Source organism: Lates calcarifer, linkage group LG5 (genome assembly GCF_001640805.2).
Source record: "Lates calcarifer isolate ASB-BC8 linkage group LG5, TLL_Latcal_v3, whole genome shotgun sequence".
In the NCBI taxonomy this organism is placed as follows: domain Eukaryota; kingdom Metazoa; phylum Chordata; class Actinopteri; family Centropomidae; genus Lates; species Lates calcarifer.
The window spans coordinates 12,991,984-13,019,721 of NC_066837.1; the positions used below are offsets into that span (position 1 = coordinate 12,991,984).

General features: G+C 39.9%; 2 protein-coding genes and 1 long non-coding RNA gene across 3 annotated transcripts; 1 reads left to right on the top strand and 2 right to left on the bottom strand.

Annotated features, from left to right (window-relative positions):
* Nucleotides 1-542: 542 nt before the first annotated feature.
* mttp (microsomal triglyceride transfer protein) lies at nt 543-12,172 on the bottom strand. The gene is given in 19 exon segments (XM_051070598.1): nt 543-1,507; nt 1,621-1,791; nt 3,527-3,651; nt 4,562-4,789; nt 4,887-5,008; nt 5,224-5,321; nt 5,446-5,483; nt 5,485-5,646; nt 5,751-5,984; nt 6,154-6,261; nt 6,407-6,575; nt 6,735-6,892; nt 7,440-7,590; nt 7,682-7,821; nt 7,913-8,029; nt 8,122-8,229; nt 9,939-10,082; nt 10,333-10,520; nt 11,886-12,172. Coding segments are annotated over 19 exon segments (2,670 nt in total). The 5' UTR covers nt 11,947-12,172; the 3' UTR covers nt 543-1,359.
* Nucleotides 10,437-13,322, top strand: LOC127142474 (uncharacterized). The gene is made up of 3 exons (XR_007813246.1): nt 10,437-10,546; nt 11,180-11,387; nt 12,499-13,322. It is a non-coding gene; the product is annotated as an uncharacterized LOC127142474 (long non-coding RNA).
* A 3,230-nt stretch (nt 13,323-16,552) lies between these two features.
* Nucleotides 16,553-27,668, bottom strand: LOC108896496 (tetraspanin-5). Its single transcript, XM_018695650.2, has 10 exons — nt 26,122-27,668; nt 23,495-23,545; nt 22,117-22,263; nt 21,852-22,022; nt 21,587-21,712; nt 19,611-19,658; nt 18,787-18,903; nt 18,626-18,687; nt 18,326-18,378; nt 16,553-18,215 (listed from the first exon to the last, which is right to left on the bottom strand). Exons 1-9 carry the CDS (start codon nt 26,203-26,205, stop codon nt 18,366-18,368), a joined length of 819 nt encoding a protein of 272 aa, XP_018551166.1. The 5' UTR covers nt 26,206-27,668; the 3' UTR covers nt 16,553-18,215; nt 18,326-18,365.
* Nucleotides 27,669-27,738: the final 70 nt, after the last annotated feature.

A 27,738-nucleotide genomic window follows, 5' to 3' on the forward strand; every position in this document is an offset into this window, starting at 1 on the left:
CTGATTAAATATTTTTAAAGTTTATTCGTTGCTTGAAGCCACCAGATGGCAAGAACTCCTACACAGGGTCCACTTTCTGTCAGCACGACTGAATCTACAGCCATTCTAGTTGATGTTTAGCAGGTATACAATATTCATAATTAGCTAGTTTGTTAGCATACTAACATTGCTAATTAGCACTAACACAAAGAACAGTTGAGGCTAAGGTAGCAAAATTATTCAAGAGAATACTTGTGTTTTATCTGGCTCCTAGACCTCCCTGTTCCTCAGCCCATGTCTGGCTCACATACAGCACAACTGCCAGATGCTACTCCCACATCTGGACTGATTCTATGGTATTGGTACATGGTATTTAGTATATATACAGTATGGGTGACAAATTAAAGGCCACCACATGCCACCAGAACAACTCCAATGGCATTGATTCTAAAAGTCTCTGTAGAATCCCTTTAAAGACAAAAGGGACTCAATTTTCTCTGGGAGCTCCCAGAGGGTTGATCTAGCCCTGTTGTTCATACCATACAATAAACCACCTCAAAAAGCACAGTGTTTCCAGTTCACATTTAATGTCAGCCAATTACAAATCCAACAGAGTGATCCCTAAATATGGAAACACAAATTCAAAGTCGCTCAAAAGTCTTTGCCTTGCCCAAGCATTTTTAGCAATTACAGCCACGTACAAAAAAAAATATATTCAGATTCACTTTTACAAGTGTGATTTTCATCAATGTAAAGACAATACACACACTTCTCTGTAGGAGCAATTAACAAATCACCAACATGATTATAAACGATGGAATTAATGGCTAATCATTATTCCAGTACATAAGTTATTTCAAGTGTGACATAAAACAATAAATTGCTCCTTTGTAGTAAACACATTTAATTAAAAAACAAAGGAATGTTGAGTGAAAGGAGCGTTTCTGTTAATGGGAAAGTTAATCCACCGCCTCCAGTGTGATATTTACATATATGGCTTTACTGTAACTGTGTTGGGGAAAATTACAGTGGTACTATTTGTGCTGAGTATTATGCATCAAATAAAACATACATCCTTATGTGCCCGTCATAAATAAATTTTCAAAGAAATCCATAAAAAGACAATGTAAGAATTCCTGATTTCAAACAAAACGTCAAATTAAAATGACTTAAATACTCACAGGAATGTAAACATTGCATGTCTTCTTTAAAAAAAAAAAAAAAAAAAACATTCACCAATTTTCTCTCTCACAGTCATTCACTGCTTAAGGCTGAGGTGTGACAGCTGTCCCTGAATGCAATGAACTCTCAATGAACTGAGTTACAATAACCTGCCCATTAGTATAGAGAAGACTCGCTCCTGGAGAGTTCACTCTATCTCTACCAGCTGGAGTCGAAAACCTTCTTGCACATGTTTGAGTTCTCCTGGTGAAGAGGGAATTCAGAGCCAGGGACCAGCTGCTTCTTGCTCCTACGCGACACAACGTTCCTGCCTGATGACAGGCTCTCATATTTGGTCACATATTCACTGAAAACAGAACATTGAGAATGGAAAGTTAGGGTTTTGTTTAAGTTGACATAATAATAAAACCCCCAATGAGTGATGAATCTTTTCTTTATTGGGGGAAGGTCTTACAGTACCTGAAGGGGAAAGTGGTTTTGTCCATCTGCATGCACACCAAGAAGGGATATTCCGAGAACTGGACAGTGGTGATGAAATCCAGGGATGCCTCTGTTTCAAAGCTGACCTCTACGCCCGCTCTCATGAAGTCCATGTCCACAGTAATGTTACCAGTGACCACCAGTGCTCCTCTGAAACCACAAGCAGGTGAAAACCAGTTAAAATGTGTTCAGCAGACAAAGCTGAATAAATCAGGCTGGTTTCACAGACTTCGACTAAGGCTTAGATCTGACTTCAGATAGACATCTGAAGCCATCTAGTAGTTGTCTGAATTTATCCTCCTTTCATGTTTTCTGGGAAAATTCAACAGTCACAATGTCCCTCATCCATTAAAAAACTTTTACTAGTTAACTAGTAGCATAGTGTGATTTCTTTAGTCTTGGTATAACTACTGTGGCATATGGGCCTTCTTTGTGGCCATGTTGTTGTATCAGTGGCTCAAAAGCACAGTAAAGCTCAGTCACTAACAAGTAGACTTTAACTACCATGTAACAACTTCTCCTTATGTTTCAAGTCAAAGTCTGTGCCAACCGGTTGAAAATCCAACCTCTGTAACTTTGCCCATGGAGACATGCCTTGGCAGGGATGCCAGTGTGGTTTGTTCTGCTTCTATAGATAGCCTGCCAGTCTATTATCAGAGTGGAAGAGGTACAACTATGCTGATCCATTCACCTGCCTCTGCCATTCCCCTGCACACATGGGTCAAATCATCCTGGAGTCCAAATCCATGATGTTTACCCTTAACAATGGTGAAGGGCAGGAAATCCTCAAAACAGAAGTAGGAAGCTCCATATGTCTTAAACCATATTTTCATTGTCTGTGATGCTGCTCCAAAAAAGGTATTAATTCCACAGCATCATGTGTTTTTGGCTTCTTCACCTAGATTCCCATTAAACCCCCTCTTTCTTCTCATCTTTTGAAAGCCATTCTTAGTGGAAATGTACATATAAAGCCTTTAATTAAATGTGTCACTAAAGCAAGTGTAATGCTAAGGCTGGAAATTGTTTAAAAAAATGTTCAAGTGTCAGTCCAGAAACTTAACTTGGTAACTTAAACTGCTAAGTAAAATACATTTGTGCATTAAAATTCAGAGAATATCTGACTAAAAACCAAGTGAACAAGATGATGAAGCTGACCAAACATTCAGTGTCAAGTTTTGGTTCTTGAGTTTGGTTTTCAGTTACTGTTATGGACAAAAAAGGGTTGGTCCTTAAAAAGTACTGAGGTGCGTATGCAGCCCTGCACAGGAAAATCACACCATATTCAAATGTTAAAAATCTGTGGCATTGCGGTTTAACCCCTGTTTCATCACCAGATGCCGCAAGCTAACTGACACTGGCGTGATGATGTGCTCCATTTTCAGCAGCTAGTGTTGTGCGTTGACTGTACTGTTTTAAAATAGAGGGCCAGACAGAGCTGACGTCATATCCACACAAACCTAGAAATGAGACAGGCATGAAGCACAATACTGGAGCATGTCCAGCGTGCCGGTGGAACAAATGAATCAGACAGCACTTATAGCCTTTGTAAAGTTCACACGAATCCAACATCAACAGGAATCTATTCGCAGTGCCGTGACACGGCTCAAACTTTTAAAACAACTTTCCTTTCAGTCACAAAGGTTGTTTTCTAAGAATTGTCTGTCTATCACAAGGGCCTTTGCCCTGCAAGTGTGTTACATCATACTGTACATACAGTACTTCACAAATGTACTCTGTGAGATAATTTATCATTACATGGTTGTTCTTGACTCTGTGACCCACATACATAGCACATTACACCAGGTTAAAGGTTTACTGGTGCCCCAACTCAGCTGTAAGACAAAAACACCTGCAACAGTTGCTTATTTTATTGTCTGGACTGTACCTATTGTTGACGCTGGTCTTGGACTCTCTGTACCACAGACTGATCTCCATGCCTCCAGAAATATCAATGGCTAAACCTCCTTGAAACTCTGTACTCGCCTTCAGACCAGATTGAAGCTGGATGACCTGCAGGACCAAAGAGGAGAAGAAAAAACTCAATGGAAGACTTGATTATGTCTCACTCAAGTTTTTGACAGTGATAAAGGTTCATAGAGATATATGTTTTATTGTTTATATTAAATTCTGTGAAAAGACTAAAAGCAAACAACGAGTCGATCCTTCTGATGACATCTTACGTCCACATTTTCCTTCATCACCATGAATATTGGCACTATCATTTATCATTAGAGTCGATCCCACCTGCACCATCCTAGCTCACTAGCTAACAAATCATGTATGAATTCACTGAAAATAGTCCCCAATAAATGCACTGTTACTCCTGTTTGAGTCATGTTTGCCAAATATTATTAGTTGTTTTTAATTTAAATTATTTTGCCTTTTTAAAAATTAAAATGTGTATTTATGACCTGCTTTAAAAGACTTAAGGAGCTGTATGAGTCAGTGGACCTGGAGATCAGTGCTACAGACAAGTCAGAAAATGTTGAAAGACGGGAGAACACATTGCTGGTTTTGGTCTTTTTATGGTACAATATATAAATTGTATATAGAGTAACCCCAACCATATTTAACCTTTAATATAGAAGCATTACTTTCAAGTTAGCTGGTCTATAACTGGTCAGAAATGCCACATCCTTGCATCAGCTGTACACATTTAGACCTTGTTCACACTCACATCATTAAGTTCGACAACTGAAGTTATTAACTTGAGTCACAGGCTATCTGTGACTGCACAAACATACTGTTTGCATCTGACCAAGTAAACAAGCTGTCGCTACCTGTTGCATGCATGACTCATTACTGTTGGCTGCTCTTTTACACAAACTGTTAGCTTTAAAAACTAGGAAGAAGTTCGGCGACCATACGTAGCTCTTGTGCAAATGGGTCCTTGACGTGTTATGCAGCAGTAACTTCATACCTCAGAATGATCAGTTAGCAGGATGAGACCTTTCACCACGTTCATAGGCTCCCCAGTCATGGAGAACATTTTGGACATGAGGTCGCTGTAACCCTTGAAGAAGGTGACGGGCCTCAGCTGGACATCGAACAGCAGAGCTGACATCCCAGCGAACGACTCCAGGTTTTCCTCCCCCTCGTCAGGTGTGGCAGCAATCAGTGACTCAAGACCCTGGGCCTCGATTGCCACCTACGAGACATGAGGAATATCCAACAGACATTTGATCTTTCCTGGTATTTCACCTGCATTACTTGAACATTTCTAACCATTTCTGTTGTTTCTTTACCTGTAGTCCATGTAGCATTGCTCCTTTACTAGCACCATAAATATTCATGTTGCTTCTCCTCAGGATGCCAGAGCCTGAGTACAGGATGTCCAAACTGTACGTAGAGGTCACATCAGCAGATTCTGTAGAGAGTGATTTTTTATTTTTTTTTGAATAAAGTACTCCATTAGTATCCATGTAGCTACAATGTTAGTGGTCTTCTTGCTTAAAACATAGAGGAATAAGACTCACAACAATTTTAACATCCTTTTTCCACATTTTATATCAGATTGTAAATATTTCAACAACATTTTGTGAAATTTCTCCCCTTTTTGTAGACTGAGAGATGATTACTTACGTGCCATGAATCCTGAGAACGCAGATGATGACCCAACTTTTGCAAATCGATCATAGTTATGGGAAATCATGTCCCTCATAGCTTGGCGTATGACTTTGCTGAAAAGTGCAGAAAAAAAATTACTTAATTAAATAAAGCACACATAATGTTTTGTCAGTTTTTACACCCTTTCCATTAAAAAGTTCTGATCTCTGCAGATCCATCAAATGTCCCGTCACACACCTGGCAGGCAGCTGGAAGTGGAGGATGTCCTGGATCTTTCGACAGCATGTACTTGTTCATTTCATGGGGCAGGTTTCCAATGGACAGAAGCAGATTCTTGACCTCCATGTATGAAGGGTTGCTACTGAGGATGACGTCAGCAGCGGCAGCTCTCACGTTTTTCTCGTAGATCCGTCGATTCTGGTGGTAAACCCTGTTCACCTGTCCTGTTTTACCTGAGATGGCGGAGAAATACATGGTTTCAGTGTCTGTTACACGCTAATTAAATCGACGTATTTTTAACATCCACGCACGTCAGTTAAAACAAAATGTTAACTCTGGCATACCTCATCTGTCATGAGCTTGATATCGTATCTCTGCAGGGCGGTGAGAGAGATGGTGTTGTAAGCTCCAACCTCTGACTCTGCATATTTGGTAAAGATGGGAATGGCCTCAGGGAGCAGTGAGTTTTTCAGAGCCAGGAGATACATCTGGACCTCGGACTCATCCTGTGTGCTGTCGGGACCGTCCAAAATCAGCTTCTTCACCTTCACCACTGTCTGAGAGGTAAACATGCAGCAGGGGATCATCAGACTGCTCTCACATTCATTCCTAATCTGGTTGAGTTTCCAAAGAGGAAATGTACACCTCCATGTCTGAGTGCTGACCATCCTAAATGGTTTACATGACATGTTTTTAGTTTTTAATATCATCTTCTTAGATGCTTACTGGTAAGTTGCACCCTCCTTTCTGACACAGTTTGTGGACCAGGGCTCCCATAATGATCACCACAGACTCTTTAATGTCAGTGCTGCTGATCTTTCCCTTGGAAATGTCCTGAAAAGGAAACAAGTCTGATTAAAATTCATTGAAAACATTGCATGCTGGTATATAATGATAATTATATCATAACTTTTTTTTATAACATCATTTTTGATATGAGAAGTGTTTGTTTTGTTGTGACGCCAACATGGACACTCACCAGCAGAGCCTGGAGCATTCTCTCGTTGGGATGTGAAGCAAAGCCACATGCGTAGAGGAATCTCTCCTGCAGGACCAAACCTTTAGCATCGGTGAAGTTGAGGAATTGAAGCATGGCATCCAGGGATGCAGCAGTCTGGGAGGAGGTCACAGCATCCACCACCTGAGGTCTGACAGCAGCAGGAAGAGGTTAAACAGAGTAACTAAGTTCATCCTTTTGAATATGGCCATTCTGAATCGTAAAAGTTACACTAATTCAAAGAACAGCAGAGTGACGGGTGTCAGTAGGAAGTAAATAAGATGTAGGAGAAGAGGAGGAGCTTGTTTACAGAGATGTCTTGCTGGCACTCTTCAGCACTTTGAGGATCTCGTCCTTGGACGCCTTCCTAATGCTCTGGATGAGGGCCAGGAAGCTGCGAGGAGCCGTGGCTTTGGACAGGCTCGCTGGCTCCAGCTGCTTCTGTTGAGCTTGCCAATGTTCAAAAAGCTAAGAGGAAGAACACAGAGGAGGGGGGATTAGCAGACAGATTGGCTTCAGTCAATAATTACAGTACAGAAATATACAGTATCTGTTTACTAACAGATCTTATTTAAGAGTCATTTTGCACTAATGACTGGTACAACTCAGCATGGACCTTTTTAATACTCAGCTCTACACTCTAAATGGACTGAAATGTTATATTGATTCAACAACTGTCTTCAATGCAAGAGCAGTGTGCAGGAATCTTGATTCACCTGCATAAAAAAAATATGTGTACAACAGGTCCTCTTGACCTGCAACTTATAATGACTCGTACAAATTCATGAATAGTCTTTTCTTTTTTGGTTTAGATCATTTGAATAATTGTTTCCTTCTTTAAAACCTGCGTGATCCTTCACTTGCACTCATGTCTTGATGGCAAAAAACTACAAATATATGACCCAGAACTGCCAGAATTATCCTTTCATATCCAAAATCTATTAAGACCATTTGCTAAGTGGGTCAGTCTGTGGTGTGAGAGTGAAGACGTGGTGTATGAAAGAGAGGCACTCACTGATGGACAACCCTTGCATTGGGTTTTGACCTTCTCAGCCACGATACCAACAGCTGCCAGTTTAGCATCAACTGACTTGACAACCCCAGAGACATCTTTCCCAGCAGCCTCCAGTGGTCCGGCCTCTGTGCCCACCAGCGTGAGGGTTTGCCTGGGAGACAAAACGTAACAACAAAATTTAACAAAATGTAACATGTGCTGATAGGCCTATTAGACACGGCACCACAGATTTATTTGTTTACCTTGACACGACTTTAGCTGCAGCAGAGTTGCGAGCGTTAACACCCACTGAGTGCTTTTCTTCAGCCACGGCTGAGTGGATAAAACCGTCCTCGAGCGTGAACACCGTAACAGAACTGGACTTCCTGCTCACACCCAAGACCTGAAGGGGGGGACACATTGAGACATGGTGTACTAGTGATTCAGTGACGTCCACATCTCAGCATGGTGTGTTGGTCTGGATGCTGACTAACCTGACTGTGCGTGGTGAATCCAGTCTCTGCAGTTTTACATGTCTCCAGGAGCTTGGTTCTTGTCACTTGACCTTTTGCTGCCTTGTACTCAACTGTGCACCTTCCAGACACGTCATTCTGTGTAAAGACATTAAACAAGTTAAGGTGTTACATGTATTAAAATACGAAAAAGCATAAATGTGATGGGAGAGTTATCGTTGCCCATTTACCTCTATAACCTTCCCAGTATTGAGCTGCACTTGCAGCAAGCTGGCCAGCCCTCGTTTTAGGTTCTTGACGGTTGCAGGTTCAGCCCAGTAGGAATAAAATGCTTTTGTCTACAGCAGATGTGTAAAAAGAAGGTGACATGTTAAACAGAAATATGATGCTTTCAAACAATGGATGTCAAGACACTTTGACAGGTAGATAAAGCAGCTACTGAGGCAAACAACGTGCCTACGTGCTGCAACTCACAGCTACTTTCAGGGTGTCAGTTTTCCCATGCACACTTATACATGTGTGCATGGTCATGACATCAGCGCCTATTTACATGACGCACAAAAATAACATTATCTTCTTTGAAGTGCAGATCAAAAACAATACAAAAATACTTTGGTATTAGCACATTGAGATTAAAGAGAGAATGAATCCCGAGCACGTTAGAATCTGGAGTTTATCTAAGAGTCTGATAATGATACATCAACCAATATAGTTTTCAGCATGAACATATAATATGAAACCACATATTTGATGAGGCTTCTCAAGTTGTTCTGAGCAAGACACTTCAAAAGACATGTATACATGATAAGTTAAACTACTGTATGACGCAGGTCATTCTAGTGTATCAGTCAGTTTACTTATTTTACTTTTAGCACATTTTTTGTTTTTAAGTCAGATTTTAAAAAAATGGATCCAAAGCCCAGTCAGCTCAAATAACAGTTCAGGTTGAACCAATCCTGAATAATATCATATCACACCACAAATTTCTCCAATGAGGTTTCAGTTTGGTTCAATAATGGACTCTGTGTCCTGGTCATGAGTGCAGAGGGCAGCCTATTACATCATCCTACACCGTCTCCTATACAGTATGTGATTTATTTGTGGCGCTCAACCACAATATCAGATAGGACCACCATAAATAGACCATCCAGTGCTACTCTGTGTATTTTTCCTGCCACAGCCTGCCATCAGTATAAATAACCGAACAACACCAGGGGAGACACTGATCTATCATGTGACACAGACACACACACTAACTAACGACTCATTTGTTCAAACTTTACTCCACTCTGAACTAACATGAGATTTTAACCAACATTAAAGTGAGCACTTTTATCAGCTGGTAAAATTTGCACAGAAACATTTCAAAGTAAGATAAAATATATTCAGTAAGATATTGAAGTGTCTCCATACATCACTACTAGCAGCTAGAAGTTTCTTCAGCAATATCACAATCAGCTTATTAGTTTTCCTTATGCATTAATGGATAATATACAGTGATAACAGAGAATGGGTTTGGCTCAGGCTCAAACATCTCACAATCGCATAATGAGCCTTATCCACTGACCCAGAGCCATTCTACAAACCTGGCACATTCATTCATTCACTGACCCTCTGAACCTGCTGACCTTTGTACGCACACACATCCGTCTGGTATTTCCCCTGCCAGCATCATCACTCCAACACACTGAAAGTAAGCTCACTAATTCCACGAAGACAACAACAGTGGAGCACCGGAAGTACAACACTGACTAATACTGCTTATGTAACCATCTCTTACATGTTTAAGACTCTCAATTGGTTGAAAACAAATAATTAATATAATATTTGGGAATTTCTACTGATGTTAGTTACCTGGAATGGATGTAAATCATTTTATGTTTACCAAAAATATTCACCATTTATACTAAAAGGTGTTTTATTTTGACAGTATGTCAGTACATCAAAATAAGGTCTAAAAACCTAGTAAAAGTCTAGGAGGTTGTGCAGATAAAAGCAGCAATAAGTGATGTAGCCGCTGATAAAGTAGCATTGTTAATGCTCTTACCTTCCCATTTCTAAGATGCACCAAGAAAGGTTTTGTCAGAGCTGCCAGTTTGGTCTTCCCCAAAACGCTTTCAGTTGTCGATCCATGAAGGACGTTCTTCTTCTCAGATCGACGGGACACAGGCTCCAGCCTCACATTTGAGATCTGTTAAAGAGAGTTTCATTAATTTCAACTGAAGCCTGCCGTCCTTTATTGCAGTTAACTGTTAACACACCAGCTGCTACTTTGAAGAAAAGGAAGCATGTAGACTTAACCAGTTTTATCCAAAGTGAATTTGGAGCTAGACGAATAACGTGTATTATCCTATCTTAAAATTCACTTAATTTAAATTTAAATAAATGCACCACATTGATGACGTCACATCATCTCTCAACATATCACTGGACCAACATACCGCCACTTGAATCAGCTGGTCGTCCTTGCTGCTGGGATCTCGCCACACTAGGTTGACATCAACATCACTTGAGATCCTGTAGCCAGCACTGCCCTCTTTTGACCCCCTGGCCTTGTCCACCAGCACCTCAGTGGTGTAGCTGAATTTGTACAGCTGGTTGTTGTTCAGACGGGGCCCAGCAGCACCACCTGAAGAAACACGGGAAACACAGCTGGTGAGTGAACACGAGAGGTGAAAGCGAAGGAGATCTATTAGACAACTCTCTGCTATTACCATATTATGGTGTGAAGGTGTGATGCTGTAGGTTTGGTTTCATTTGGTTTCATTTCATGTTACACTGGGAATATTAACTAGTAATGACTTGAAATAGTAATCCATCACAGCAGCCAAGTAAACTTTGTTGGGAAGGATTCAACTTCTTCCATTTAAATGTTCTGCACCATCACAAATTTCTGCTTGGATCTGGGATGTCAGAGCTTCCAGATACCAAATGGGTGCATCCTGTGAGACACCTTCCTAGTTTAAAGTGTATTATCAGTGGTGACAAAAGCTTTCACAAGTAAAGATGAGTCAGTGTTGTGGTGGATGAACTCAAACCAGCAGGCCTGAAAGCTTACAGTAGTCTGTGCTTGTAATTTAAATATTTATTTTAATTAATATGAAGCTTATTTAAACCTGTGACTAAAACTTCTGGAAATTCATTCAATTATCATTATTCTCTTATATCACAATACCAGGTACCTTTAGCTGTGGGCTGGATAACCTCTAAAGTGCTGTGTTTTTAGTTTTCCAAACACAATTCAGACACACTGCTCTTTTTTTCTTTCCATTTTCACTTCCTTTTCAGAACTATCCTCTCAGTATAGTACTGAGGCGATTGGATCAGCGGCCGTTTGACTGGGTGTGTTCAAAGTGAGAGAAGATAAAAATCTCTCCTCTGCTCCATTGATGACGAGCTCTACGTTAGATATGACATTACGCCACGTGTCAGTATTTGATTTCATCACCGGCCGTTGAGGAGCGTGGAGCTGAATTCAACAAATAAAAAGCTCTGGGTGAGTTTGTCTTTTGTCAACAGCTGACTGAAATATCTGGAGAAACATCCAGAGCAATACACAGACAGGGAGCCCACATAGTTTCATTATTATTCTTGACTATACTCTTTCACCTCTTATCAGTGATGTCACAGAGCAGCAGTGTGTGGACCCAGTGCATTAGAAATGAATAAGACACTGACATCACCCTGTGTGATTTCCTCATTCATTCATTCATTCATTCATTTTAGGATTTTAGACTCTCTGTGGCACAATGCAATATAGACTGAAGCTGCACAAACACATACTATCAACAATCACCAGTTAGTTTCCAGTTTGTCATCTGTGGCAGAGCTTCCAAAGAACAAGAAAGTGACATTTTGAACCACAAATATGTCATACCTCTACTAACTGAGGATGAAGTAGATTATTTCAAGCTTCATTAAAATGATTTGCTAAAAGGATCCTGTCCAAACATCCCAACTATATCTACACCCAGATCAGAACCCATCCACTCACCTTTTGTAGAAGCTGAGACAGAGGAGCCTACACAAAGCAAAAACACAACAAGAGTTAACATTGTGCGTCCTCTCTCTGCGGCCAGGTGAATCAAAACCGACACACACACACACACACCGAAAAAAAAAAAAAAAAAAAAGACCCAGAGTCAGAGTCAGTGGCTGGAGAAGCAGCAAAGGGCCAAAAAGAAAGGCAAAGCAAGTCCAAGCTTCTCCTATTATGTTTTATCGGAGGGGAGGGCAGACTCCAAACTCCACACTCAAGTACTAAGTACGAGATAACCAGCAAATCATTAACCCGAGGAGCACAGATTTGACAGGAGCCTCTGCCAGCCAGGTGTCCTCTTTTAATACAGCCAGCGGTGTTTGCTGCGTCTGAGCGCGGACACGTGATCGATCAATCAGTGAAATAGGATTATCTGATTGATTCAGTTCATCAAGCGAAAAAGTGAGACCTGATGTCTGGATGTTTGGGTTTTCCAGCACATGTCCTGACAAGTCAACAAACAGCAGGCTAATAATGTTATATTGGACAGAGGAATTCATTTATATTTACCAGGAGGCTGTAGAGAGACGTCTTCACGTTTAACACCTTTCACCTAATTTCTCCTCAGGATGAACAGTCGGCACTTTGTCGTTGTGTCCTGGCTGGAGGAAATGGGCAGTCTGTCTGTGTGTGAAAGCAGCCCTCTGGCTCAAATTACAGCATCCGAGGAGGACCAAAAACTCAGCAGGTTTTCATCTGAAGAGCAGGAGATTTTTTAAAGAAAGCACAGACATGTGTTATATGCAATTAAACTCAATTACAGCTGTGGAAGATGCTGCAACTTTAATCTGTTTAATCAAAATTATTAACAGTGTTACTAGAATGGTGTTCTAATCATCATGTGTGTGTGTGTGTGTGTGTGTGTGTGTGTGTAGGTGGATGAGTTTATGAGGCTGATTAAAGATCCCATCAGCTAAAGTGACCCTTGAGTCTGCCTCTTACAGGAGCCAGTACAAATGATGACAGCCTTAATCATTTATTCATCAGGAGGGGCAGCAGACATTGCCCTGCTGTCTTTATTTGGATGAGATAGATGAATGCTCACTCTATCATAACACTGTTGTATGATTCTACAGTTTATCTGATCTTATTATGGTTAGCTCTCATCTCATTTGATGTAAAAGTGTTTAGTACCAAAGCAGCTTTATGCCTTTTGATATAGGTTTGATGAGACTGCTGATGTTTTAATGATATTTACAACAGACAAACTCAAAACCACTGATCCGGCTAGATTGTAAATAACATTGCAACTTTGTTAACACAGAGACGTAGTGGTATTTTTAACATCTTTGGACTGTGTTAGTGTTCTCACTTTAATATGTTATCCATTGGCTTGGTATGTTCTGTGAAGATCCATAAATAAAACATTTGTATTATTATTATTATTTTAAAGCAGGTTTACTTTAATATAAACTCATAACACAATGACATGGGTCCATGTGTCAGCCTCATAGATTTAGTGGTCTGGCTCTACCAACTGAGAACTGGTGAGTATACAAAACATTTTAAATCAAAAGATTAGACAAAAGGTTTGTGACAAGGAAAACAGATCATCCGGGTAATGGGTAGTGGTCCATGCAGTGATGAGCATCCTCAGCCTAAATGTACTGTACGCACAGGATGGTAAAGGAGAGAAAACCCTGTCTTACAAGACATTTAGTTTGTTAAATGTGTTTTATAGTTACAAACAAGGTGGAAAATTGCTGCTGTAACTATTTCATTGGTAGAAGATGTGTAAAAGTACTAGTACCAAAGTATTACAAGGACCTGCATTCAAGTCTTCTGGAAGTAAAAGTGCAGAAAAGTATCCACATCAAATGTACACAAAGAGCATCTGTGGTACATCACTGTATCATTCAGTTATTATCACTGATGCATCATTATGCTGCAGCTGGTCAAGCTGAAGTTACACTGTCAAACGCAGTGTTTATTCCATAACAATGCATTACAGTTTATAATCTGGTTTTGTGTAAATCTTAATCTGTAAGACTAGAGTTATAGCTTCAATAAATGTGTTAAAGACTGAAAATCTCTCTGAAATGTTGTGAATAGAAGTGTAAGCGTAAAAACAAAGAGACAGTATCACAGTAAATGTGAATTTATCTGAGCAGCCAGTGGGTGTCAGTGTTTGTCTGCTGATGCTGACTGTCCTCCTGTCCAGAGGTGGTGCAGCTTCTCAAGATGAATCTTATCTGAAATTACACAATCTCTGTCCAACAAACACACACACATCATCTCTGCTCTCCTTATCCAATGATTCCTTCAATGACCTGAAGCTACATGTCTCTGTAAGTTAGGAAGCCGGTCTGTCAGTAGATAATAGTTCTGATGTCAATGTCCAACTCAAGCCAGCAGTCAGTAGCTGCTGCTGCTGCTCTTGCTGGGTTTCTCCGGTGGACACCATATCTGTCACAGATCAGCTGTGACTGATAAAGTGCCAGGAAGTATGTCATGACCTGTGCCACAATGAGGGATGATTACTGCCTTTTTACAGTGGATGAACAGGTTTTTCCCCTATTTTGTGAGATTATCTATAAGATATACTTTTTGTTCCTGGATAAAGATAATGATGCAGGTCAGAATTATTGCAAACAAGCTAGCCAGAGACACACAAAAGGGCCACAGAGAGACGCAAAACAACCATACAGAGGTGCAAAATGACCATAAACAGACACAAAATGACTACAAAAAGATTTATTTATTTTTAAACTATAAAGATCTATCTCATGATGATACAGCTAACAAATTTGCCAGTAACAACAACAGGTTTCAAACAAGCACCCATGGGGTCAAGAGGTCACTAATCTAAGACAGTGCAAGACTATGAATAGCTTTCTAAACATTGTGGGAGCCAATGGAGGGTAGCTAAATTAAGATCAATATGTGCACCGTTGCTGTCACTCAGTCTATAATGGAAAAATGTAAAAGGTGTAGTACACAAAGTAAATTGTCAAAGGGAGCCTGAAAGTTTCAGGGGGCAGTAGAGCTCAACAGATATTTACTGTGTGAGAGCTGTTATCAGAGGAAACAAAACTTCTAGCACTGCCCCTGGTTCTGTGTTGATCAGTGAAATCAATGTCTGCAGTGTGTAGTTAGAAAGAAAACTTGCATATTACAGAGAGGATGTGATTTGGGTAATTCTTCATTAGAAACACAGAAACAAAATAAAACAATAAGAAAGGTACAGGATATTTGGATGACAGAGGGGTGATTATGTCAGTAGCAGTGAGTTTGCTGTTGTTCTCCATGGAGTCCAGAAAAGGGCCCGGAAGTAACACTGAGGCATCTGGCCAAAGGTCAGATCAGGGGTTTGTAATCAGTCCCTGATAACACAGCAAACAGATCAACTTATCAAAGCAGGGTATCTAAATTGCAAATTATCTGTGATGTGTTGAAAGAAACATCTGTGTGCGTTTAACTCACTAATCTTTGTTGTTCTATCTGTGGCCGAGGTTTATTTTAAGAGAAAACAGCAATGTGGCTTTCCCTCTCTGACCGAGGTGTAGTGACTCCTCCTCAGAATAATCAGCAAAGAACAATTAATGAACTGAAAACAGTCTGAGACAACAGACAAACAGCAGAAAAACAAAGCCCTGCCCTCACTTCCAAAACGTATCGCTGTTACATGTACAGCAGTTTCAGAAACTATTTGGACTCCCTCACTTTTTGCAGACTTGATTGTGTTGTAGATTTGATTTGAAACAGGATATATACACAGGTGTGTGTCATTCTAAACTATTACCCAATCAATTCACTTTGCCTCCAGTCAAGATCTAAGCACATCTCAGGTATAATTCAAGCAAACAGGATACACCTGACCACAATGTTGAGCTAAAGCAAACACAGCAAAGTGTCTGACTACTTTTGTAAATATGAGATTTCTGTTTTTTTTTTTCATTTGCAAAAAAATCTTAAAACCTTCGTTTCTCTTTGACATTATGTATTAATGAGTGTATCTTGATGTGCAAAAGTGGAAATTTTATCCATTTACTATTAAATCTACAACACAATTAAATGTGTAGTAAGTGCAGGGGTCTGAATACTTTCTGAAACCAATATGTATTTCCCAACTTTTCTTAAAAGTCTGAAAACATTTTTTTTTTCACTAAAAATTTTGTGTAATTAAGTGTGTCTAATGTGAAGTTATCATAGTGACTTTTCTTTTGAATGATGCTGATGATGTTATGTACTCTAACATTTGAATATGTGCTGATTAAGTCTGAATATTGATACGTAAATAATAATAATATTTGAATAGCAGTATCACCCCTTTTTTTAAACGTAAGTGTTACACTAAAGCTAGTCTCCAACTCCATTCCGGGGTTACATAGAAATGACAATTTGACATTAGTTTGTCGCATATATTTATCACTGTTTCTAAAGTGGTGATGGCCTATTTGGTTTAGATGTGTTTGTGTGTATGTGAGGGACATTTGTCCATAATAAACCCTCCAGCTGGTGGTACTGTTCTCACCGATGGATTACTGGTTGGATACCTACCAGACACAGACCCAGGGCCGTACTTAACTGTAAGTGTGAGTAGAAAAAGTTACATGAATAAGTGTGGCAGAGATCACCTAAACATCTTGTTACAATACAGATGAAGTATACATAGACAGAAGTTTACAAAGAAACACATTTATTAAGATATATATTTACAACTTGTCGTGATCCAGGTATTTACAAGAGTCAGGAGTAGACATGAAACAAAAGTAAAGTTATAATCAGGAGTATGTAGAAATTACAAGTATGGCACTGAGTGGTACGAAAGAGTCATATGAAGCTTTTAGTGGGAAAAAGATATTTGACACAGTGGCAGCTTTATACATTTATCACTTTGACTTTACATGAAATGGCTGCTTTTACTTCTATACTATGCTGTTCTAGTAAAGGTTGGCTGTAAATCATATGCTTCCAGATAATGTCTAGACATTAACACATATGAACTGTATCTTAGTTTCTAAGTTTGCATTGAAAATAATGCTGGTGAGAGAGCCTGTGTGCTCTGACTTCAAGTACAGTATGTATGTAGGCTATAAATTATTTCTATGTTCAGTGAAGTGCCACCAAGAGGTATCAGCATGCCATTCATTATGAGCTTTGAAAATAGCTTGTATCCTAATTTTCCAGTGAAAACATACAGATTAAAACAGGAAAACTCAAATGCAACCAACAAAGATTCATTTCATCGAAGAAAACACATTAGCAAAAAAACAAAAAAAAAAAAAACAAAAAACAAAACAGAGGAAAATGAATGAATAAACACTGATAATAAAGATAATGTGCAAGGAACTGCACAACACTTAAAAGTGTGTTGAAACATTTTTTCTGTCAGGCTGCTTTTGGACAAACTTAAGATCTGACAATTATGGAGCACCATGAAGTTACAGATGCAGTTTGTACGTTTTTCTTAAGGTAAGTGCCCCCTCCAGTGGCTGCTGCTTGACTAAAATAACAGTCGACCGAAGCTGAGTGGCTGCAACGAGCTTCGTCACTCTTACATGAAGATTAAAGTGCTTAAGGCTGAGTTCTTTTTGATTTACATGCCACGTCTTCTGGTTTCTTTCTGTCAAACTCACACAAACTGCAGATTTACAAACCTATTACATCCACGATCTCCCTACATGATACTGCTATATCCACAAAACTCTGCTCACAAACTGTATGCATCTGTACGATATGAGTGCGATCATCTCACAGATGGGAAATAAATTTAAATGTAATTCTCCGTAGCTTTAAGTAGATCTCATTAAACATTCAACAAGGTGCTAACCAGCCGATTCACTCTAAACTAGTGACTATTTTACAAATATTTTAAAATACTTAACATTAATGAAATACAGTTAGGAGAGCCAATGTCCTACCAGTAGACAATAGGCATGCAGTGCATTTCCAGAATCATTTCAGCTTTGTACACAACCCTTACATGCAGTGTTAAAAACTGCAGCTGTGAGACATAGAAAACCAAGGCTCTTTTATAAATGAAGTGCTACCTCAGAGAAAACATCAAATATACCTTCATGCGTCCCCATTAGTTGTGACCCCCCCCCCAAAATCACTGAGCCACTTTACCATCATACCTGCCTATACTGCATTTGTTTCATTTGTACTGTATGAGAGCTACAGTACATTCAGAGGTTGTGCCTCATTCAAAAACAGGGCCACGAATAACTCTAAAAATAACTCTAAAATTTTATTATGTACATACTGAAAGAGACTCTCTGCTCTGGACACGTTAGCTGATTAATTATTTCCCTTCATTGCCGGTGTCCAAACTGCGGAGTCCTGTAGGGAAAAATAAAAAATTCTGTATGAACACAATCCACAGGCGAGGGGCAGGTGGGGGATCAATAGTTTACCCTGCAGTGTTAATGATGGAATCAGATTGCGCTTACCTAGTACATCCTTCTTGCCTTTGGAGACACTGTGGAGGTCTTAGGTAAACAAACTGCACAAAAACACACGGCAGATTAAAGAACAAGTGCAATAAAATCAAGATATAAAAAGCACAAATACACAACAAGATGTGCACACAGCTCTGTGAGAATGTGCTGAGGTGAACTGGAAGTTCAGCCTCAGAGTATCTGTCTCACAATAAAATCATGCAAGAAGGTCAGGTAGGTGATGCTCTACGAGATGATCACTGATGATCATAAGTGAAATTGAAATAAAATGAACAAACTGTTGACACTCACCAACTCTCTCTCACGGCTTCAATGTCGCTCACGAGATTCTGCGCTAAACAGATGCCAAAAATCTGCAGCAGGAAACGAACCAAAGATCATATCAGGTTGTCAGGTTGTCAGATTCACAAGAAGTTGACAGAGATGAGATTTAAAAGTAAACTCTTCCTCACCTGTAGTAATGCAATCCCAATAAATATACCTGCCACCACTGTCAGATTGTCTTGAAGCCACTTCTCAAACTGAGGGACGCAGCCTTTGATGTAGATGAAAGTTCGCTGCTCAGAGTCCTGGAGGAACATTTCCAAAACACATAAGTCAAACCAGCATTGTAGCCTAATAATCAGATGCAGATGAAATGTTTTTGCTTTTAGTTTGATTATCCATTGAAAAGTTTGAAATCTTAGTCACCGTATGCAGTCGCACTGGGGTTTACTGTATGTTTTTAATGGTAGCACATGATTCTCCTTTTTATCTTGTGGTCTCGCCTTTCACAATAAAATCCCTCTGAACTAACGTTACCCTGTTGTTAACACACACTCCACTCGCTGTTTTCCTGCTTTGACTGATTAAAACTGCTTCACTCTGCCTTTTCCCTCACATTTAAAGTAAAAAAAAACCATAAAAACAAACGCAGCCCTTTTCCTTACATTATGTTACCATGGAGCAGGGCCAAAGTTAATGATGATGGAGGGGAAGGGAGGCGGGGGGGGTAGTGCAAGTCCCATTGCATTGCTGAAGCATGAGTAATACCACAGGAGCCAAAGTGGTGATGGAGAGCCAGCTGCTGTATTTTGAGCGAAGAGTTAGGAAACATACTGAAAGAGGAATATTGTGCCCAGGGTGGAGTACCTGATGATGACCTCATGCAGTCTTAAAAACCTGCCTGAGGCAAAGTAAGCAAGAGCAATTTTCACTCCTCATACTGTTTTACGGCACCGGCATATTACTTTTGGATGAGGGTCTGAGTCTCTGTTAAAAATGTTAGTTATCTCACCGTTTTCGCTCGGATGTCGTATCCACACTGAGTGTTGATGACGTCCTCCTGTGAAGAGAGGACGGTTCACACTTACACATTTTTCAAAAGAAGAAGCAATGTTGCTTCTTTTCAACTCAATTTTGTCACTTTTTCTCAACATGCTGCACTATTACATCAGCGGGAACACTGCTGTCCAGCACATTACTGTATTGGGTTTGTCCTCTGGGGATGTACTGGACAGCAGTGTTTCCAGTTAACTAAATCTGTGCAACTCTGTGCACAACCAGAGCTGCAGACCTGTAAACTCAGCACTTGTATTGGAATCAGATGTACTGTAGGTCATTAAAATTAGGACTTCAGACTCCAATTGGACTTCCGCTGTGAGACCTGACACACATTTTGACCCAGAAAATTTAAAAAATACAATTGAAAAATAAGTAAGACATGCTGGCTTCTTACATTTGATTATTTGTTGTGTGCATAGAAATAGCTTGGTCATGTCAATCTCCACCAACACAGCTGTGAGATCTGGTGATATATTTTTGTTGTTGTTGACAAATTGGATTAAAAGACCAAAACCAGGGATGAACTGATATAGGATCAGTTCCAAAAACAAAATACTTCTGTGTTGAGCTTGTAAGTGTTAAAAACTCAAAACCTTGACCTGGAAATTCTTTGGTGTGGTTGGTGCGTCTTTTGTTTGACAGATACAAAACAGAAAAGTCAGTGTTCAGAGCAAGTGCTAATGTCTGGGATGTTGAAGTGAATTGTCATGAAATGTTGCTCTCAAAGAGGATGACCTCGTTGGAACGGCATGTCCTTGGGTCAACAAATAAAAACGAATCTTGTGCAACTTTCATTTCAGTGAGGCGAGTCTGTTTTGCTGAAGCGGAGCACTGTCACCGCTTTACACAGCGAGCAGGGAGTTAGAGTGGATTTTTCTGCCAAAAAAAACCCCCAAAAAAAGCCTTGGTCAAGGTACCTCCTCCAGGCCTCACATTGCTGTGCTGGCAGAGTCTGACTAGACTTAAACACTGAGGCCTGGACATCCTGTTGGAAGTCAGCCATGATAGTTGACGGCGTCAGCCAGCCTTCTGGAGGACACAGATAACTGAGCTATCTGTCGCAGGGAGGACCTTCACAGTTTCCGCCCCAACTACTGGCAGTTGTAAAGGTTAGACAGAGACCTGCTCCATTTAAATTCCAACTCTGAGACACAAAAACACCAAAGTACAACCATAAGCTTGTTGTTCTTCACCATAAAAGGGACTGAATTGGCTTAGAAAGAGTTGTGTCTTAACTTTCAGTTCAGTGGCTTATCCTTTGATTGCCTAAGGCCTGCTAGCTGTTACCATCCTTCTGTCTGTGGGTCGGTCTTAGTCTCAGTGAATCCATTAAACCTTCTAGGTACAGTAAAGTCCATGTTGCCCTGCCAATAAGATTAAAGTAAACTTTCTGACAACTACTTCATCTCTCTAACCCTCCAGGACATGAGCATCCAGGTTGTGGTGTGCCTATCTCTCTCTCTCTTCCTCTCGTTCTGTGTCTTGATCTCCCCCATCGCTCAGGATCTCCTGTGCTGGACCATCAGGATGTCCTACGACCTCTCCCTCTCTCTTGGTTGTTGGTGCCTTTTTCCAGATGTTTTGGGGTCTCAGCCTCAGTCTTTCTCTCTCTCTCTCGGTTTGTTTCCCTCTCCCAGACATGTGGTCTCGACCTCTTTCCACACTCTCATGATGGAGAGGAGGAGGTCCTACCAGATCACATACCTCCATTAATGTTACACTTAATCTACAGTTTTGTCATCGTGATTGTCCAAACTGTAAATCTACTTTGCATGGGAAGTTTTTTTCTTGTCTGATTCAAAGCTCTAACAAAGGGTGTCACATGCTGTACTGATTTTTAATCCCCTGAAGGCAAACTTGTGATCTGTGATTTTGGGGCATATAAATAAAAAAATTTGACTTGGCTTGTGTTTTGGGGGGAAGACATACCGCTGGATCTTTGGTGCAGCAGGAAAAGGGCACTCCACACTTCTCTCGACTCGGGTTTGAATCAGTGCAGTTGAAGTAGATGTTCAAATTCCAGTCGTCAGCTCCAAAAGCTCCACAGCACTCCCACTGCAAGGTTAAACAGACAATGAAACCTCACATATCTGTCAACAACGTCCCACAGAAATGAACAACCATGATTTTCATAAGGCAAAGAACAACACTGGGGTGAAATCAATACTTAGGATAAAGAAAGACAGTTGCTCACATATTCCTGGGTGAAATCTATCAGGTTCTGCAAGTCAATGTCGTCCCTGTACGCCCGAATGTTGTTGTTAATAAAAAAGTTGAGCTGGTCCTTGATCCAGTCTTTGAAGACAAAGGCCAGGACTCCTGCAGTCAGCTCCAGGAAGAAGATGATTCCCAGGAACACAGAGAACTGAAAATACAGAAACATTCATAGTTCTCTGAATGTAACAAATGTTTTTTATTAAGACCGGAAACATCTCTGACGAAGGCTTTTGGGAACGTACAAACTTGAGCAGGAAAGAGTTTTCTCGCAGCGCTCCGATGCAACCTGCGAATCCGAGGATGAACATCACACCGCCCACCACCAGGAAGAGCCAGACGGGGTCGAAACCCCCCAGATCTGTAATGGACGAGATGTTGGAGAGAACGCCCTGGTGAGGAAGCAGACGAGAGCGAGCGGTTAGAAAAGTCGAGTCATTCAAAGAGAAATAATCACATTGACGTTACAACAGTTTGGTTTGGTAAGCTTCCAAGCTTGTAGGTATACACTGTCCCTAAAAACCAACCTTGAATAATTCAACACTGGAACTAATTAGTTGTTTAATAGAATCAATCTGATGTTACTTTCACTATCAGGAGCTAGCAGCCTGTTAGCTTAGCTTAGGTTAGCACAAGGACTGGAAACAGGGGGAGACAGCTAGCCTGGCTCTAAATCTCTCTTAATTTACACGTCGTGGCTTGTTTGTTTAATCTGTAAAATAACTAAGTGTAAGAATGCTAAGTTATGATTTAATGTGCCAGACTATTTCCTGGCTGGGAGCAGTAACTTCCTGGAGTCCACACTGGAAAACAACTATGAAGCAACAAAGAGCCCAGCACAAAAAAAAAAAACAGCCCGGCTAGGTGTTCCCCCCCGTTTCCAGTGTTTGTGCTAAGCTAAGTTAACTGGCTGCTGTTTCCAGCTTTATATTTAAGATACAGACATTAAGATGGCAACGATCTTCTCGTCTAACTCTTGGAAAGAAAGCGTATTAGCCTATTTCCCAAAATGCTGATCTATGCATTTAATCATCAAAGTCATCTATTAATCAAAAATGCCAAATACTCTCTGGTTCCAGCTTTTCACATGTGAGGGTTCACACTTTTTTGGATTTGGGAGTCAAAGTAACACATCATCTTGGGCTTTAGGAAACTGAGATGGGCATTTTTCACTATCCTCTGACATTTTATGACCAAAACAGTTAATAACCATGAGAATAATCATCCGATTAACAAATAATGAAAACAATTGTTAGTTGCAGCCATGTGTGAAGAATGAAGCGACAATCTAACAAATCATCATCTGTAAATGTTCTTCAGTGAAAGTTAAGACACTCTCACTGGACTGTCTGTCCCCCCTTTAACACCTCCAATACTGAGAGTATGCAATGAATGAATCTGTGAAATGCATCAGATCCATTCAGTGTTCATTGTTCAGAGGTTCGTCCCACTGGAAAGCATGACATTCCTTTCTGATTCAGTAAAGCCACTACTTCCATTTCGTGCAGACAGATGGGCGTAAACAACAAGTGGTGAATGTAAATGATCCGCTCAGTTTATAAATTATTTGCAGACGTCCATAAGTGAAAAGAGTCACACAATTAATAAATGCATTAAACCCACCTTCTCGCTCCATGCCCACAACCCAATGCCAAGGAACGCCACTCCAAGGAACTGAGGGAGATGAAGGAGAAAGAGAGAAAATAGATGAGAGTGGGGGATTATTCTGCTGTTACTACAACATGTAGTCATCACACAGAAGCACAGACAGAGAAACCACAGAGAGATTTTCCTGGCCGCGATCCATTACTCAACATTTCTCATCTCAGTCTGCAGTATCAGCAGGAGACTCCCACATTAGAAAGCATCTTTAAACAGCCTGAACACATTATGACTGTACAAGTTTCCACCTACAGTGTAAGAGTTCAAAACCACATTTCGAGTTAGGAATCAATGCTCTTGCTGGTGTTTTTCATCTGGTCGACTAGCTTTTTTAATTTTGGAATGAAGCGCAAAAATTAGACTTAAAGACATAAAGAATAAAAACTCATTTAAACCCACAAAGTTAACAGATAATGATGAACTGTTGTTACCTCACATCATTTTTTTAAAAACCCATTTAGAGGCTGGATCATTGTTTTAGTTTTTCCCCTAAACAGATATAAAGAGATTATTCATGAATGAGATGCAGAGGAAAGAGGAACAGATGCTTTTGACACAGTCAACTTCCTCTATGATATATGAATGGTGAAGGGACTGTGGACTGTACAGTTGGCTGAGATCCTTTGTGGGGGCTGACAGGTGGCCTTCCTCTTCAGAGGTCCACAAAGGGCAGTAAACATATTGGTGCCATTTGCAGTATGATGATATAATGTATATTGTAAGACAGTATAAATGATTGTTTTATTATTATAACCTTTATTTAAACAGAGAGGGTCATAAGGATGCTCTGATTACAGGACATGTAAAGCGATAATGAAAGCTACTGTATAGATCAATAGATTATACAACAAACAGAACGGGGACATCAAGATTAGGAAAACACACACATTCACACTGCTCTATGTCTGTCAGAGGGATTTAAATTGATTTAAAGGATTTAGCTTGTTAAGTTTTACAAGCGTCTGTGGATTGTTGCATTTGTGTGGGGCCTAATGTTTAAAAGCCGATTTTCGAGGGCCAAAACGTCTCAGGATGTAGTTCAGTGTGAAGTTGATCTATAGGTAAATAGACATGTAAGATACCCAGGTAGGCATTGTACCACGAAGTGCTTTATAAATACATAAAATGCAGTGCTGTCCTCTTTTCACTGCCACTTTCACTTTCATCTGTCTGTGTAACAGTTTCCTGTAGTGTTTTAATGTCGCTGTTCATACTGTATGAATGTAGATCCTTTCACTGAGGACATTATGAAATGTCACAGCACAGGTGTTTTGCCTACAGAAGCTCTTCTGTGACACACTGCAAATCAATGAGCAGAACTGCTGTGTTGGATTTTGGCATCAGCGCGATTGTGAGGCATTTAATTCACTGGATTTGCCAAAACGGACATCCCCATCTGCTCATTTAGCTCATTAACAATTAACAAAGATAAAGCACCATATCATCACAATTATAGCTGGAACAGTGAGTTGAATAATCAATTAGTCAAGCAAGAGAAAATGAATGAGCAAGGATCTTTCAGCAAAAATTGCAAACTTTCTCTGTTCTTGGTTTGTTGTATCATTGCGAATGAAATGTATATGAGTTTTGGTTGGCTACAACAAATAACTGGTAGAAATAATCATTACCAAAACAATGTAGTAATCAGCCGTTATGTATATTAACGCAGCAACAAACCATTTGAATTCTGATAATATGCTCAATCATTCCATTTTCCAGGGTTCAAGCAGAAGTCTTATTTTATCTGACAAACTGTCCCAAACCCCAAATTATTCTGTTTAATTTAATGTAGGACCTAGAAAAGAAGTGGATTCTTATATTTGGGAACATGTAATCATCATATGTTTTTGGGCTTCCTGTTTAAAAATGAACCATTATCGAAATGGCTGTTTTAAAAATATTTTTTTCTCTTTCAGCTCTAATCCATATGGCCTGCAGGTACTGTCAAATAAAGAATGCTTTAACATAATATGTATGAATATTTAGCACTAATAGATGACATTACTAAGCCAGTAGTTATTCTAGTTAACACGTTTATAAAGAATGTCTGATCCCACTTCTTCTTCTTTTCCTCAGTAAACAGAAGCAGTAAGCAGCCTGTTTAAAATAAGTAGCTGGAGGCCTAAAGTGGGACTTGCTGAGGGGAACCACAGGAGGAGCTCTGTTTTTCTCTGTCATTGTACTCTATACAGGCTGATCACGGATGGACAGGACTGCTCTGAGTACAGTTCACACTGCCTCCACCCAAACATCACTGACACACATGGTACAGTATAAAAAAATGTCCTCAGATGAGGAAGGGGGGGGTTGAAGGTGCCATGATGTAAACAAACGATGTTATCGAACAGACCCTCATCGGGGCTCCTAAAAAACACAGACGCTGACAACAAGACGGGGACAAAACAAAAGCGGACTAAAAGCTGATAGTGGGAGCAAGTGCACAGGAGCAGGGATGAAACCATCCATGAAAACCAGCAGGGAACAGAAAACACCTCGACCCTCACAGAACCAGGATGAAAACATGTCCCGTCAGTGTGTTAAACCGAGGATACAAGAGGCCTGAAGCAAACAGCAAACAGCTCACTTACCCAGAATATGATGTTGAATCCGAAGATGAAATACTTGATGCAGCAGCTCACTTCATGAGCCTTGAAATGCTTTCCTGACATCATTTGGATGGATTTTCTTTTTTTCTTCTTCTTCTTCTTTTCTCAAACGCCAGCCCGGAAAGTGGAAAAGAATCACATCTATGCTCCTCTGTATGTTTGACAGCCTGGTCGTGGAAACACCCTTTTTTTTTCTTTTTTTTTTTAATATGTTAAGGATTCGACAAACGCGCCGTCAATTGTTTCAGCGTCTAATTATAAACACCATCCTGTTTCTCCGCGGAGAAAAGACGCAGACGAGGCGACAGAGGAGCCGTTTTCTCCTCCGCCCTCCCTCTGAGGATACCTGTCTGTTCTGATGCAGATGATCCGAGGATACAGCGGTGAAATAAATCCACTGAAGTCAAACAGATTCAAGCCGATGGTCTCCTATCTGACCCATAATCTAGACATGGCTGTTATTCGTGTGATTGACATGGCGTGGTAACCAATGAGGAGCGTTAGTGGTCAGAAGAGGCGGGACTTCCTCCAGCAGAGGGTCCTCACATGACCACGAAATACAGCATGCCAAGATATTTATAATCACATAGTGTATCATTTATTCATCACGGGGGCATTAGGTTTATGATAGGAAATAAGACCACTGAATTAAACCTTTATACATCTATTAGCCCATGGAGACCCAAATTATTTAATACACCAATTAGACTTTATGGAATGAACTGATAAAAAAAAATATTAGATGCAGATAACACATCGTGAAATTGTGAAATACTCAAAAACAATCATTTAAAGTCACCTCAGTTTTATGAAATGTTATTTTATTTAGCTTCTTTCCTCTTTCTAGTTTAAAAGTTCAAAATACACAGAATAAAATAACATTTCATAACAAAAATCAACACTGGATTATTCCATAATATCATGAGGATGATGTTAGATTTTGTTTGTATTAATTCATGTGATCATTTATTTCAGAATATCTTATCTGTTTTTCATTTGCCCATATGAAGGCCTATATGAATGATACTGTGAAGCTGCTTAACACATGAAATATTTAACATCATACTTTGTTAGTCTTTCACTCTGACATCATTCAGGATTTAGATGAACATCTCTAACACCTTCTCACTTCTATAATTTATTTTTTAAAAATTAGAATAAATATTATAAATAGAATTAAAGCAGAAGTGATTAGATTTTTAAGTCTGCTTTTATATCACTGTGTTCATATGTGTGTGTGTGTGTGTGTGTGTGTGTAGGCATATGTTTAGTTAGGTTTGTGTGTGGGGGGTTTTTGAAAGGTGGGCGTTGAAGCATGATGAAAGGTCATACTATCTGATTTGTCATTTGTTTAAAAGTCTGTATATCAGTTCTTTAGTCTGCTGTGAAGGGAAGCTGTGGCTCCATTTATTAATTTATTCCCATATTTGTGAAGATTCTAATGTTTTTATAGTGAAAACTGAAGATTGTTAGTGGGTATTCTGCTGAGAGAGATGAAGTCAAAGTGAAAAAACTTTGCCCCCTGGTGGCAAAAACTGTCACCTGCACCACAGTGAGTCCATAGTTCAGTACATGTAAAAGACACAAAGCTACAAATGA

Excerpts from the sequence above, each read along its gene's own strand:
- LOC108896496 (XM_018695650.2), bottom strand. The coding sequence starts at position 26,205 with ATGATGTCAGGAAAGCATTTCAAGGCTCATGAAGTGAGCTGCTGCATC. Across the intron at positions 21,713-21,851 it reads TAGATTTCACCCAGGAATAT|TGGGAGTGCTGTGGAGCTTT; the intron begins GTGAGCAACTGT and ends TTAACCTTGCAG. Across the intron at positions 18,904-19,610 it reads ACGACATCCGAGCGAAAACG|GACTCTGAGCAGCGAACTTT; the intron begins GTGAGATAACTA and ends ATGTTCCTCCAG.